At 39.5% G+C, this 14615-nt stretch overlaps 1 protein-coding gene across 1 annotated transcript; it reads left to right on the forward strand.

Annotated features, from left to right (window-relative positions):
* The first annotated feature begins 1008 nt into the window (after positions 1-1008).
* dnajc8 (DnaJ (Hsp40) homolog, subfamily C, member 8) lies at positions 1009-13518 on the forward strand. Its single transcript, XM_027165221.2, has 9 exons — positions 1009-1158; positions 2488-2589; positions 3458-3514; positions 3627-3693; positions 4363-4457; positions 4682-4753; positions 7399-7490; positions 11163-11238; positions 12945-13518. The coding sequence occupies exons 1-9, from the start codon at positions 1084-1086 to the stop codon at positions 13062-13064; spliced, it is 756 nt and encodes a 251-aa protein (XP_027021022.1). The 5' UTR covers positions 1009-1083; the 3' UTR covers positions 13065-13518.
* The last annotated feature ends 1097 nt before the right edge of the window (positions 13519-14615 follow it).

The following is a 14615-nucleotide window of genomic DNA, read 5'->3' on the forward strand; positions in this document are numbered from 1 at the left end:
TATTAAAAATTAAATAAATAAATAAAAGACAAAACATTCCAAAACTTAATATTTAAATTCAACAAAAGATCTAAAATTACACAATGTAGTGCTGCTGGTTAGTAGCCTTATTTTTCTGAGATCTAATATCCATTATTTTATAAAATGTCATAAAGCCGGGGCCCCCTGTCACCATCCCAGGGCCCCCAGTTTGAGAACCACTGGCCTAGACTACTTGTTCTGAGCAGGTGTTGTCAGTGAACAGGCTGTAAAACTGTCGGCTAAGTTACAGACACTCATGAAAAACTGGTGCTGATTATCTGGGAAATGTCTATAACAGCAGTCAAAATGTCTGTGTCAAACAAGTTGTAACATTATAGCAGGAGATCATGACTTACTCTGTGCTCAAAGTGATGCTCGCAGCTCCAGTGGTTTTCTCTGTGGGTGAACGAGGACGATGCTGAACAATTCCAGGATCTGCTTTTTTCATTGGTTGTTGCATTAAATCTTACCCAGATACAATAGTGCTATTTTCTGATTGGCTGTTGTGTAGCCTGTCCTTTTGATTGGCTGTTAAGTGTCAGGCTCGACTAAGAACTACAGGGGAGACGCGCTTGATTCCTGCCCGGTTCCATAGAGACAGCGGTGCGGGCTGATACGTTTTGGGCGCAAAATGTATCCAGATAAAATAGCACTATTGTATCTGGGTAAGATTTAACGCAACAACCAATAAAAATAAAAAATAAAAATTCATTAGAGAGGGTATTTTCGATAGTTGAAACAGCTGAGGGGTTGGAAATGTCACTCTTGCCTGTCTTCAAAACTTGAGAGCCCTGTATTTTATGTCTGATGTGTTCCATATATAATAATAATAATAATAATAATAATAATAATAATAATAATAATAACAATAATAATAATAATAATAATAATAATAATAATAATAATAATAATAAAAACATCAGCATCAGCAACAAAAAAAATCCTTGTGCAAACTTTTACATAATCGAGCTGACAAGGCTTTAATCTTGCAAAAAAATTAGCGTCACTTAGGAACACTTCCGCTTTAACGACGTCACATCCGCAAGGAGGTCTAGATCCAAAATGGCTGCTGCAGCAGGCGCCTCCGGTGCTCCGGGTAGCACCAGGGATGAAGCGTTTCAGACGTTTTATACAGAAGTAAGATCACTTCTTTTTTAACGTGTCTGTAACGCGTTACAAATACACAGCGTTATTTCTGTTTGTATTCGATTTCATTCAGCTCTTTGGTGTGAAAGACTGTTGTGCTGCGTACAGATGGTTAATTTACTGTTTATTTATAACTACAGAAGGTTTTATACGGTTTAATATCATATTATACGCGTCGGTGTGCCCTGAAACCGGATGTGTTGTAATTAAAATGTATAAAACGCAAAGCTGGAACTTGGTTTGAATACATTCAGCGAAGGCTGTGTTCCAAACCGCTTGTTATTATTGTGAAGTGCACTAGTTAGGGTGCAGAAGCCTTAAAGACTAGTTCGCAGGTGTAGGGAGTGAACATGCTTTTGACACACAGCCATTAATAGACAAACATGATACCTTCTGTGCACAGATTAGCTAGCTTGATTTACACTTAGTGTTTTATTGTGCCTAAAGATTTAAATTCCAGATACTTGCTTTATACATTTGTTTTTATATGATCCTGATAACAAGAATCTATAAAACGACAAATATTTGTATATTTATTATAGAAGTAAATCGTCTTCCACTTATGATCAGTTCTCTGTTACATTTTTTTTTACATTTATTATATTTACAGCATTTAGCAGGCGCCCTTATATCCAGAGCGACTTGCATTATCTTATTTTTATACAACTGAGCAATTGAGGTTTAAGGGCCTCGCTCAGGGGCCCAACAATGTCAGCTTCGTGGACTTGAGATTTGAACTCACAACCTTCTGATTGGTAGCCCAACACCTTAACCACTAGGCTACCACTATGTCTTAAAGCAACAGTTGTATTATTTAAACCTTAAAATCATCTGAGTTAAACTTATGTAATTAAATGTATTTACTTATTTTATTTTATTTAAGCTATTTTAATTTTGTTGGCGATATAATTTTAACTTTATCTTTCTATCCTTCTAAAACAAACTAGGTAAGCAGAAATCCATAACAGTAACAAACTATTCCCCGGTTTTGACATTATGACATTTTCACTTGGTTTTATTTACTTGGCCCACTCATTAACTTGAATGAACTCATATCAATGACAGTATGAACAAATTTACAATTACAGCATTTAGCAGATGCCCTTATATCCAGAGCGACTTGCTTTTTATCTCATCTTATACAACTGAGCAATTTTAGGGTTAAGGGCCTTGCTCAGGGGCCCAGCAGTGGCAGCCTGGTGGACTTGGGAATCGAGCTCACAACTTTCCAATTGATGGACCAGCACCTTAACCACTAGGCTGCCACATCCTCATGATCTTATTCACTGTTACAAATCTATTTTTTATTCCTTTATACAGGTGAAGCAAATTGAAAAGCGAGACTCAGTACTGACATCCAAACAGCAGATAGATCGATTGTTGCGACCCGGTGCAACGTATTTCAACCTGAACCCGTTTGAGGTGAGTGATCTGTCTGGTGTTTTCACATATTACACAGATTTCTGATTCACTCTAAGGGTCATTTAGGAAAATGTTTGTCTTCATCAACACAGTATAGCTCTCGTATCGATGCAGTTTTTTGTTTTTTAATTTCAAAATATCAAATCTGAAGTGCACCAAATTCCACTTAATATGTAGGAGTTAAAAAAAAACAATTTAAATGGAAATTTAGTTAATAGAATTTTCTATGTTCAAAAACGTAAAATAAAAAAAAATATATAAAAATAATTGGGAAATTAAATTGATCTATTTCTAATATCGGAAAACATTTATGTAAGAGTTCTATTATTTCTAAAATAGAATCAGATTTTTCTGTGATAGTGTTTAAATAAACACTTTTGAAATTAACACTGCCATTTGCTCTTCATTTAGCATTTAGTTCTGCTGAATGGCACCATTATCTATTTATTTATTTATTTTAACAAAGATATTTAACGACTTTTTTGTTTTTAATTGACCCACCCTATATTTCACACTTGTTTCTGTCCTGTCAGATAATTTAGTGTATTTAGTGACGTGATAAGTACGGTGACCCATACTCAGAATTCGTTCTCTGCATTTGACCCATCCAAAGTGCACACACACACACCGTGAACACACACCCGGAGCAGTGGGCAGTTGTGGGTTCGGTGCCTTGCTCAAGGGCACCTCAGTCGTGGCCGGCCCGAGACTCGAACCCACAACCTTAGGATTACGAGTCAGACTCTCTAACCATTAGGCCATGACTTGCCCGATAAACAGATACAACAGATAATATATTTGTACATCATGTGTTTTAAGCTATACATGGAAGAGCCATTTATTTTTCCCCTTTCTTTTCTTCCCCCAGGTTCTACAGATTGACCCAGAGGCCACGGATGAAGAGCTGAAGAAGAGGTTTCGCCAGGTACCGTTAATAGCTTTTGGTACAGAGTGCATTTAATTAGATTTTTTTTATTATTATTTAGAAAACTCTTTTTTTTCTTTTTAAATTTTAAAACATGTTTTAAATCCCCTAGTTGTCCATTTTGGTCCATCCGGATAAAAACCAGGATGATCCCGACCGAGCACAGCAGGCCTTCGAAGGTGATTCTTGACTCTCGCCTATCAGAAATAAACAGAACTTCTGACAGCAAACAGATGAGGCGTGTCCTTCTCTCTGGCTGGCGAATCAACGCATGCCATCATGATGTCGTGTCTTGTTCTTTGTAGTTTTCACACTGCACACGTTTGCTGTGGTCCGATTCCGAGTGCGTTTGTTCCCGGTGAGCCACAGCGCTGGTCTGGTTTAAGACTTACTTCATTCTATTGAAGCTGAGTGCATCTGTGTTCATCTTCACAAACACAAGCATATTATTGTACCTTTTTTTTATTGTTCTGTGTAAGGGGTCTTGCGCCACACATTCCCCTGTCACTCAGGCTACACCTGTGATGTCGTCGTCGGCTGAAAGACACACTGGTTACTTTATTTCCTGAACGAGTGCAGACCCGAGTACGAGTCGTGTTCATGTTCACTGGAATCCCAACACAGTTCCAGTGCAACCGAACTCACACCGCCTCCTACAGGCAGTCTCGGGTTAAGCACCGTGCCGTGATTCCTGTCCGCACGACAGCATTTAATTTTACTTTTTTCATGCAAACTGTGATCTGTTTCAGACCTAAACTGTCAAAGCCTCCTAATGCTGAGTAACCTGGCAGTGTTATAGGATTAGAAAGAATTTTCTTGTCTTCTAAAACTGTGGGGATGTTTTGCAGCGGTCGACAAGGCGTACAAGCTGCTCCTGGAACCCGAGCAGAAGAAAAGGGCCGTGGACGTGATTCATGCAGGAAAAGAATACGTTGAGCATGAAGTGAGTGCTCTCTCTCATCGCTGATGAAATAAATTACATGATTAAGTAATCGATTGTCTTCTTGAAAAGCTCCTTTCTCTCATGTCTTGGTGTGTTTTTCAGTTTTAAAACTTTGCACTCTGTCAATTTCTGAATTCAATTCTAACCGTTCTTTATTTTTCTACACACTCAAAACTTATCGGGCATATTGAAGTCCTAGTCTTACCTATTTATTGTGCTGATAGATGATTCAGAAGAGGAAGCAGCTGAAGAAAGAGGGCAAGCCCATCGTGATCGAGGAGGACGACCCAGAAATGGTAATGGAGTTAAATTTGATTTTATTTTTCTGAAGCACCGTGTACTCAATGTACATAGACACTGCATGCAGCCACTCAGCATTGTTTTGTGTTCAGTGTTCCGTCTTCTCGGTAGCACAAGAAAGAGTGGTTGAATGTTTGTATGGTTTATATGTCATTATCATTATAACCAACTGGTCAGATGGATAAATCTTCAATAATGTCCTTCCTGCTTTCAGCATTAATATCTTCAGAGTGGCTCTGGCATTCAAATAATGAACTAAAAGTGCTTGACCTTCAGTAGTCTTGTGCCCAATTTGGTGGCTTTTAATTCTCCATGTGTCTGCAGCACATTGTAGAATGAATGCACTCTTCACTCTGAGGAAGCACTTTACTTCTCCGCTGTGCCACATTCCATACCAGCATCACTACTCTCGTGCCTTAGGGACATGAGTAAGCAGTTTAAGGGTTTCTAAAACACAACTAATGTGATACTGTGAGAGTTGAAGTGATATACGAGACTCTAATCGCAGACCTGCCAACCTTTATGCATTTTGTGTAGCAGATACGCATTTAGACATCAAAGTACGCTGCTACGATTTGTCACTTCAAAATACGCATTGTAAAAAAAACCATTGATGCCTTGGAGTTCAACTGTCTGTGCATTTGCGCACCAGGCAATGCGCCTATGTGTGTAACCGCATTGGGCAGCAACCTGGGAAAATAATAATTCGACCAATCATAGCGCCAGTTTAAAACTCTTCAACGCTACAATCGGAGAGCCGTCAAAATGAATTTGGTTTTCATCTGTCTCTGTCCGTCTTCAATTCTTCTTACAGTGACTGTTTTTTACAAGTGAGGACTTAACATTTCAAAGGTAAATGGCCAGAATTGTGAATTTCATCCATTTTAATAAGCTTGCATGCCGAACCACAGGCGTCGTTAGACTCCTTTACTGGTGCATGTGCCCAAGTGTCCGGTGTTGTGCCTCAAGTTTAAGTTTTACGCACAGATCGTTTTACTTTATTTGCCAGTATTTATATAGGAAACGTAAGTCATGCCTGTAAACGCATCGCCTTCGTACTTTAACGGAAAAGACAAACTGTCGCAAGCACGCAGAAATCAATATCCACGAGCGTCTGTCTATCCCTTTTTTAGCACGCAGTCATGCTATAACATGACGAAACTAATGTCATTTTTTAAATATCAATCGTTTTCTGACTTGATTGTTACTGGCTCCTGTAGATCACATCTGATGGACATCAGATTTTTTTGTGAAAAGCAGGGAAATAGAAGCAGAAAGTAGAAATGATGAGGGAGGTATTATTATATGATCAGCCAGTCAAAACCATAGTGAAGTCTAGAGTCTAAATTAACACATGTATGTTTACACAAATGTTTACTGTAGTTCATTAGATCTAATTTATGGCAATACATAAAGAGTTGTTAAAATAGTTTTTATGTTGCCTTTTCAATAAAAGAGTTCTTCATGGTCTACTTGTATGTTGAATAACTTGATATGTTGGTGAATGAGAACTATGTGCTAAGTAAAAATTTGTGATGAGTGTGAACTTAATCAACACTGACCAGCAAATGTGCCTGACCTCGCGCCGCGTCGCTGAAGTAAGTTGCTACTCAAAGTTTTTTTCCAAGGTTGGCAGGTCTGTAATCGAGTAACGTCTGGGAAACATGTACAGCATGGAGATACTTCTTAGGTGGGAGCACAAGAGATCCCAGAACGGTGACTAATTTAAATGACAAAAAAAAACAAAAAAAAGAAAACAGGGGTTTCACTTCATGGTCACTTTCATTAGCTAATTGACATAACAATTACACTGATGCGATGAGAGTTGCTCCTAGAGGTGCGCTGAATAAAGGCGTCTATTAAGTGTCACGATAATCATGATGCACTTATCTCGTATCTAAACAAAGGAGGTACTTGTTGATTTGGCTTTGGTTTCTAAATGTGGGTTTTAATTATTTAGCTTTTTACTGTTTAACAGTTGGGTTAGGAGTACATTCCAAAAAAACCTTACTGCAATTCTCAGTTCCTCCAGCAGGAGGTGCAAATGCGTTCAGAAAAAGCACTCGAGTTTAACAGAAACAGATCGTTTAAATCTGTTTCGTAACCGTGTGTATGAGGACCCCTAGTGGTTCGCGGCGTAATTGCAGGGGGTCCATAAAATAATTTAAAAAAATTTAAAAAATTGACCCTACATTTATTTTTTATTGAATATAGAAATTAATTCTAAAACTATAAAAAAAAATAAGTTTGAAATTCCAAATCGTTTTAAATGACTTTTAAATGGCCATTTTATTCATTTCTGTAAAAACAGCCAGTACTTTTATAGAGGGTTAAATTGTCACACAGAAGGGAGCAGCCACCATGGACAGGAGGCTTAAAAAATGTATGGGTCATCTACCAGCATACGAAATTAAATGACCAGATTCAATTCTAGTTGTCGGTTATTAAAATAATCTATTAATTACTAATATTGAATTCATTCTCTTTTCAGTTGTGAAAATAATTTTGCACTCAGTTCGACCTTTCAGTATGGTTTGAATTAAAAATATCAGGTTTATTTCTAGCTTGTTAAGTAGGAAGATTTAAAGTATTCTATCTCTGTGACTCTATGCACAGGCAGTAATCCCTGTTTTCTTCCTAGTTCCGGCAGGCTGTGTATAAACAGACCATGAAGCTGTTCGCTGAGCTGGAAATCAAGAGGAAGGAGAGAGAAGCTAAGGAAATGCATGAGAGGTACTCATCTTTCCTTCCATCTTTTCTTTCTTCTGCCTTACCTAATGAGTAAATAGTGTATACATACTGTGTCTGTCTTTGTCTTTGTGTGTGTGTGTTTTTGTGTGTGTGTGTGTTTTTGTGTGTGTGTGTGTTTTTGTGTGTGTGTGTGTTTTTGTGTGTGTGTGTGTTTTTGTGTGTGTGTGTGTTTTTGTGTGTGTTTTTGTGTGTGTTGTGTGTGTGTTGTGTGTGTGTTTGTCTGTGTGTCTTTGTGTGTGTGTGTGTGTGTGTGTGTGTGTGTGTGTGTGTGTGTGTGTGTTTGTCTGTGTGTGTGTGTGTGTTTGTCTGTGTGTGTGTGTGTGTTTGTCTGTGTGTGTGTTTGTCTGTGTGTGTGTTTGTCTGTGTGTGTGTTTGTCTGTGTGTGTGTGTGTGTGTGTTTGTCTGTGTGTGTGGTTTGTCTGTGTGTGTTGTTCTGTGGTGTGTGTGTTGTTGTCTGGTGTGTGTGTCTGTGTGTGTGTTGTCTGTGTGTGGGTGTGTGTGTGTTTGTCTGTGTGTTTGTGTGTGGTGTGTGTGTGTTTGTGGTGTGTGTGTGTGTGTGTGGTTGTTGTGTGGTGGTGTGGGGTGTGGTGTGTTTGTCGTGTTGTGTGTTTGTGTGTGTGTGTGGTATGTGATGGGGTGTGGTGTGGTGTTGTGTGTTGTATGTGGTGTGTGTGATGTGTTGTGTGTTGGTTGTGTGTTTGTATGTGTGTGTTGTGTGTGTTGATGTTGTGTTTGGTGTGTGTAGTGTTTTGTTGTGGTTGTGCGTGTATGTGTGTGTGGGCTTTTGTATGTGTGTGTGGTTTGTATGTGTTGGTTTGTTGTGTTTGTAGTGTGTGTGTGGGTGGAGTGGTTGTATGTGTGTGTGGTTGTGTGTGTGTGTGTGTGTCAGTGTGTGTGTCTTGTGTGGGTGTGTGTGTGTGTGTTTTGTTCTGTGTGTGTGTGTGTGGTTGTTGTTTGTATGTGGATGTGTGTGTGTGTTGTGTTTGTTTGTCTGTGTGTGTGTTTAGTGTGTGTGTGTTTTGTTTGTCTGTGTTTGTTTGTCTGTTGTTTTGTGTTTGTCTTGTGTTGTGTTGTCTGTGTGTGTGTGTTGTCTGTGGTGGTGTTGTGCTTGTGGTGTGTGTCGGTTGTGTGTTTGTCTGTGTTGGTTTGTCTGATGTGTTGTTTGATTTGTATGTGTGGTGTTTGGTATGTGTGTGATGAGTTGTTGGAGGATGTGTGGGGGTCTCGGTGAGGAGGGTGGGGTGTGAGCGTAGGGTGTGGGGTGTGACTGTAGGGTGTTGTGGGTGTGGATGTGTGTGGGGTGGGGTGTGTGTGGGCTGTGTTGTGTGATGGTGGTGTGCGTGTGTCCCTGGATGGGTGTGTCGCGTGTGTGTGGGAGATGTCGTGTGGTGTTGGTATGTGTGATTGTGGGTTGTGATTGGGAAGTGTGTGTGTGTTGAGTATGTGTGGGGTGTGGTAGGTTGTGTGCATGTGCGTGTGTGTGTGATGTGTGTGTGTTGTGTGTGTGTGGGTAGGTGTGTGTGTAGGTGTGGGTTGTAGGGTGAGGCTGTGGGGTATGTGTGTGTGGTATGTGTCGTGGGGTGTGTGTGTGGTGTTGTGTGGGGTGGGTGTGTAGGGTGGATTGGCGGGTGGGCGGGTGTGTGGGCTGTGTGGGGTGGTGTATTGGTATGTGGGGGGTGTGGTGGTGTTGTGCGTGGTGTGTGTGGGTGCGGGGTGTGTTTGGATGTGTTTTGCTGGAGTGTTGTGGGGTGTGAGGTGGTGTATGGTTGTGGTTGTGTGTGCGAGTGGGTGTTGGGTTGTGATGGTTGTGGGTGGTTGGATGGTGACGTGTGGGGTGTGTATGTGTGTGTTGGCTGGGTGGGGTGTGATGGTGTTGTGGGTTGTGCTGGTTGTGTTTTGTATGGTGTGTGTGTATGTGTGGGTGTGGGAGTCGGTGTGGTGTGTTAGTGGTGTATGGTGTTGGGTGTGTTGTAGGTGTTGTGCGTGTGGGTGTGGGATGTGTGTGTGTGTGGGGTGTGAGGCGGGGTGTGGTGTGTATGTTGTGTGGTGTTGGTGTGTATGTTAGTGTGTTGGGTGTTATGTGTGTTGTGTGTGTCTGTGTGTTGTTGGGTGTTGTGTGGTGTGTGTCCTGTGTAGTGTGTGTCGTGTGTGTGTGTGTCTGTGTGTGTGTGTGTTGTCTGTGTGTGGGGTGTCTGTGTGTTTGTCTAGTGTGTGGTTGGTCTTGTGTGTGTCTGTTGTGTGTCTGTGTGTGTGGTGTGTCCTGTGTGTGTGTGTGTCTGTGTGGGTGGGTGGTGTCTGTGTGTGTGTGTGTCTGTGTGTGTGTGTGTCTGTGTGTGTGTGTGTGTGTGTGTTTGTCTGTGTGTGTGTTTGTCTGTGTGTGTGTTTGTCTGTGTGTGTGTTTGTCTGTGTGTTTTTGTGTGTGTGTGTGTTTTTGTGTGTGTGTGTGTTTGGTATTTGTCTGTGTGTGTGTTTGTTTTTGTCTGTGTGTGTCTCTCTTTCTGTCTGTCTGTGTGTGTGAGTCTCTCTTTCTGTCTGTCTGTGTGTGTGAGTCTCTCTTTCTGTCTGTCTGTGTGTGTGAGTCTCTCTTTCTGTCTGTCTGTGTGTGTGAGTCTCTCTTTCTGTCTGTCTGTGTGTGTGAGTCTCTCTTTCTGTCTGTCTGTCTGTGTGTGAGTCTCTCTTTCTGTCTGTCTGTCTGTGTGTGAGTCTCTCTTTCTGTCTGTCTGTCTGTGTGTGTGAGTCTCTCTTTCTGTCTGTCTGTCTGTCTGTGTGTGTGAGTCTCTCTTTCTGTCTGTCTGTCTGTCTGTGTGTGTGAGTCTCTCTTTCTGTCTGTCTGTCTGTCTGTGTGTGAGTCTCTCTTTCTGTCTGTCTGTCTGTCTGTCTGTCTGTGTGTGTGAGTCTCTCTTTCTGTCTGTCTGTCTGTCTGTGTGTGTGAGTCTCTCTTTCTGTCTGTCTGTCTGTCTGTCTGTCTGTCTGTGTGTGTGAGTCTCTCTTTCTGTCTGTCTGTCTGTGTGTGTCTCTCTTTCTGTCTGTGTGTGTGTGAGTCTCTTTCTGTCTGTCTGTGTGTGTGTGTGAGTCTCTCTTTCTGTCTCTGTGTGTGTGTGTCTCTTTCTGTCTGTCTGTGTGTGAGAGTCTCTCTTTCTTTCTGTATGTGTGTGTCTCTCTTTCTTTCTGTCTCTGTGTGTGTGTCTCTCTTTCTTTCTCTCTGTCTCTTTCTTTCTGTCTGTGTGTGTTTCTCTTTCTTTCTGTTGGTCGGGGTGTGAGTCTCTCTTTCTGTCTGTCTGTCGGTCGGTCGGGGTGTGAGTCTCTCTTTCTGTCTGTCTGCCGTGTGTTGCTGTGAGATGAATATGATATCCATTATTGAATTGTGTAATGATGTCATCAATATCAATCACATGATCACAGGTTACACACAGAAATGTATAATTTGTACACACAGAATAACATTAATGTAAATAATTACATTCACACTAATGGTGGGCAAAACATAAATGTATCACGAGACTTCAAGCTGTCAGCAAAACAGCAGTGATGAATTTAAAGCTCGGTGAACAGCATCTTTGTTCAGTGTGTGTAAAATTATATGGACCATTGCTTTCAAACGTCATTTAAGACCACGTTTTTGAATCATCATTTAAACCTTTTTTTTCTATTCAGAAAAAGACAAAGAGAAGAGGAGATTGAAACACAGGAGAAGGCTAAGAGAGAGAAAGAGTGGCAGAAGAACTTTGAGGTATGTTTAACCATGAGGAATACTGTTAATACTAACATTCTGAGTGCTTTTTCGTTTAATATCATCTCATTAATATTTAAAATATGTTTTAAATATTTAAAATATTGTTTTAAATAAAATAACAGGCTTTCTAAAATGCATATTAATGAATAGCAGACCTGCCAACTTTTATGCATTTTGTGTAGCAGATTCGCATTTAGACATCAAAGTACGCTGCTACGATTTGTCACTTCAAAATACGCATTGTAAAAAAAACCATTGATGCCTTGGAGTCCAACTGCCTGTGCATTTGCGCACCAGGCAATGCGCCTATGTGTGTAACCGCATTGGGCAGCAACCTGGGAAAATAATAATTCAACCAATCATAGCGCCGTCAAAATGAATTTGGTTTTCATCTGTCTCTGTCCGTCTTCAATTCTTCTTACAGTGACTGTTTTTTACAAGTGAGGACTTAACATTTCAAAGGTAAATGGCCAGAATTGTGAATTTCATCCATTTTAATAAGCCTGCCGAACCACAGGCGTCGTTAGACTCCTTTACTGGTGCATGTGCCCAAGTGTCCGGTATTGTGCCTCAAGTTTAAGTTTTACGCACAGATCAAGTTTTACTTTATTTGCCAGTATTTATATAGGAAACGTAAGTCATGCCTGTAAACGCATCGCCTTCGTACTTTAACGGAAAAGACAAACTGGCGCGAGCACGCAGACAACAATATCCGCGAGCATCTGTGTATCCCTTTTATAGCACGCAGTCATGCTATAACATGACGAAACTAATGTCATTTTTTAAATATCAATCGTTTTCTGACTTGATTGTTACTGGCTCCTGTAGATCACATCTGATGGACATCAGATTTTTTTGTGAAAAGCAGGGAAATAGAAGCAGAAAGTAGAAATGATGAGGGAGGTATTATTATATGATCAGCCAGTCAAAACCATAGTGAAGTCTAGAGTCTAAATTAACACATGTATGTTTACACAAATGTTTACTGTAGTTCATTAGATCTAATTTATGGCAATACATAAAGAGTTGTTAAAATAGTTTTTATGTTGCCTTTTCAATAAAAGAGTTCTTCATGGTCTACTTGTATGTTGAATAACTTGATATGTTGGTGAATGAGAACTATGTGCTAAGTAAAAATTTGTGATGAGTGTGAACTTAATCAACACTGACCAGCAAATGTGCCTGACCTCGCGCCGCGTCGCTGAAGTAAGTTGCTACTCAAAAATTTTTTCCAAGGTTGGCAGGTCTGGAACAGGGTTTGCATGGATATGTATATAGATTATACAGGAAAATGAGCATTTCCTCCTCCTCTGGTTTAAGAAGATTAAGTGACATTTATTTGTGATATTTATTTATTTTTTTAAATATGATATAACCTGATGCTTGATTTAATTGGCTTGAGGTTGTGTTTATTGATATGATGCAATGATTTTTTTTATGTATGTATGTATGTATTTATTTATTTATTTAAACACCCCCCCCCCCCCCGAAAGAAAAATATCAACCCATATTAAAAAAAAAAATTTATTGCATCATTTCAATAAAAACAACCTCAAGCCTATTAACTCAAGCATCAGGTTACATCTGATCAATGGAGAAGTCTAATCTGTCCCTTAATCACTAAAAACTGGTTGTTTTGTTAAAAATCTTCAAATCTTCTATTTATTTATTTGTTTGTTTGTTTGTTTGTTTATTTTCCACAGGACTCCAGGGATGGGCGTGTGGACAGCTGGAGAACCTTTCAAGCCAAAGGTAAAAGCAAGGAGAAGAAGAACAGAACGTTCCTGAAGCCTCCCAAGGTCAAAATGGAGCAAAGAGATTAATAATCATGTGAAGAAAGAAAGGAAAAGAAAAGAAAAAACAGAGACGTGGAAGTCCAACCATCTACACCTTCTCTTCTGGGTTTCCCCTTCAGGGTGTGTGTGTGTGTGTGTGTGTGTGTGTGTAGGAATGTGTGTGTAGGAATGTGACTCTCAGCGCTGTGGAACAACACCTTTATCTCCCACATCCCTGTGTAGTCTTTCTCCCCATCTGCTAAGGGGAAAAGTCGTCCTGTGGCTGGATGGACGCTTGTCACTATTTAAATACTGTTTGTTGCAGCAAATTGATCTGTCATCATAGTTGTTTCTACAAGAGCAGAAAGGCTTCCCCCCCCCCCTTTTTTTTAAATAATTTGTACATATTTGTGGGTTTAATGTTAATTGTTCACAAGAAAAAATGCTTTCTTTTTGTTCTTTTATTACCCCGTCTCCCAAAATAAAACTTGTTTGTATCCTACTTTAAAATTTAACATTGGTTTTTTTTTTTTTTTAATTTTGTTTTTTAATTTTATTTATTTTTTGTCTCTTGCTTCTCTTTCAAATCAGAGCTTTGAAACTTTACCTCACTAGCAACATTTTATTAAGCCCAGAAGAAATTATTTCTGGCAGACTCTGCTTCAGATTACACATGAAAAATAAATATAGAAATGAAATATACTACCTGTGTATACAAAATGAACAAAATGGTGCTTGAGATTGAAGACAATATTCCACATATCCTCTTCTACTTTAGATTTTTCCCGTTAGAAAAACAGCGTCATCTGTTTTTCTCAAACCAATTAAATTAATGTCCTCTTTCAACACCTTATTTCTCCTCTTTGGCCTTCACTCCAGTGTTCATGAAATGTTACAGATAATTTGCCATTTTTTAAAACTTTCTTATAAAAGCATCAATTTGCCTCAAAGAAAAGTGAGATTTTATGTTCAGCAGCATCAGCTTTCTGAAAATTATTAATAATTTTGCAAGCAATTGAACTGTTTTAACAGCAGAGGTCAGAATTTGCACAAAAGCTCAATATTAAATTCAGTTTATTGGTATAGCACTTTGAACACTGACCTTATCTCAAAGCAGCTTTATAGAAGTGTAGAGACAGAATGGAAATTAAGTTTAAAATGAAATTGCTGTTTAAAATCTACCCCTAATGATCAAGCCGGAGTCGACGGTGGTGAGGAAAAACTCCCTGAAATGAAATGAGGAAGAAACCTTGAGAGGAACCAGACTCAGACGTGAACCTCATCCTCATTATACAATAATATAAATGTAAATTATGTCATTTTTACAACCTTTTATAGTCATGTGGAATTGTGAAACCAAATCCTGGGGGACTAACAGGTCAGTGTCATTTCTGAGTTCATTATAGTCTTAACACTAATTCCTTCCTGCTGAAGTCTTCAAATGTTTACTGATGACAAAACTGAAGGACACAATGACAGTTCAAAGACAGTGTATATCTATAGCATGAAATATTACCAGCAATCATAGATAGTGACCGATAGCTTCAGATCACAAATACCAATACCAACACAGTATATGCTTTTACAGGCAGGTTAAAA

This window comes from Tachysurus fulvidraco, chromosome 10 (genome assembly GCF_022655615.1).
Source record: "Tachysurus fulvidraco isolate hzauxx_2018 chromosome 10, HZAU_PFXX_2.0, whole genome shotgun sequence".
Lineage (NCBI taxonomy): Eukaryota > Metazoa > Chordata > Actinopteri > Siluriformes > Bagridae > Tachysurus > Tachysurus fulvidraco.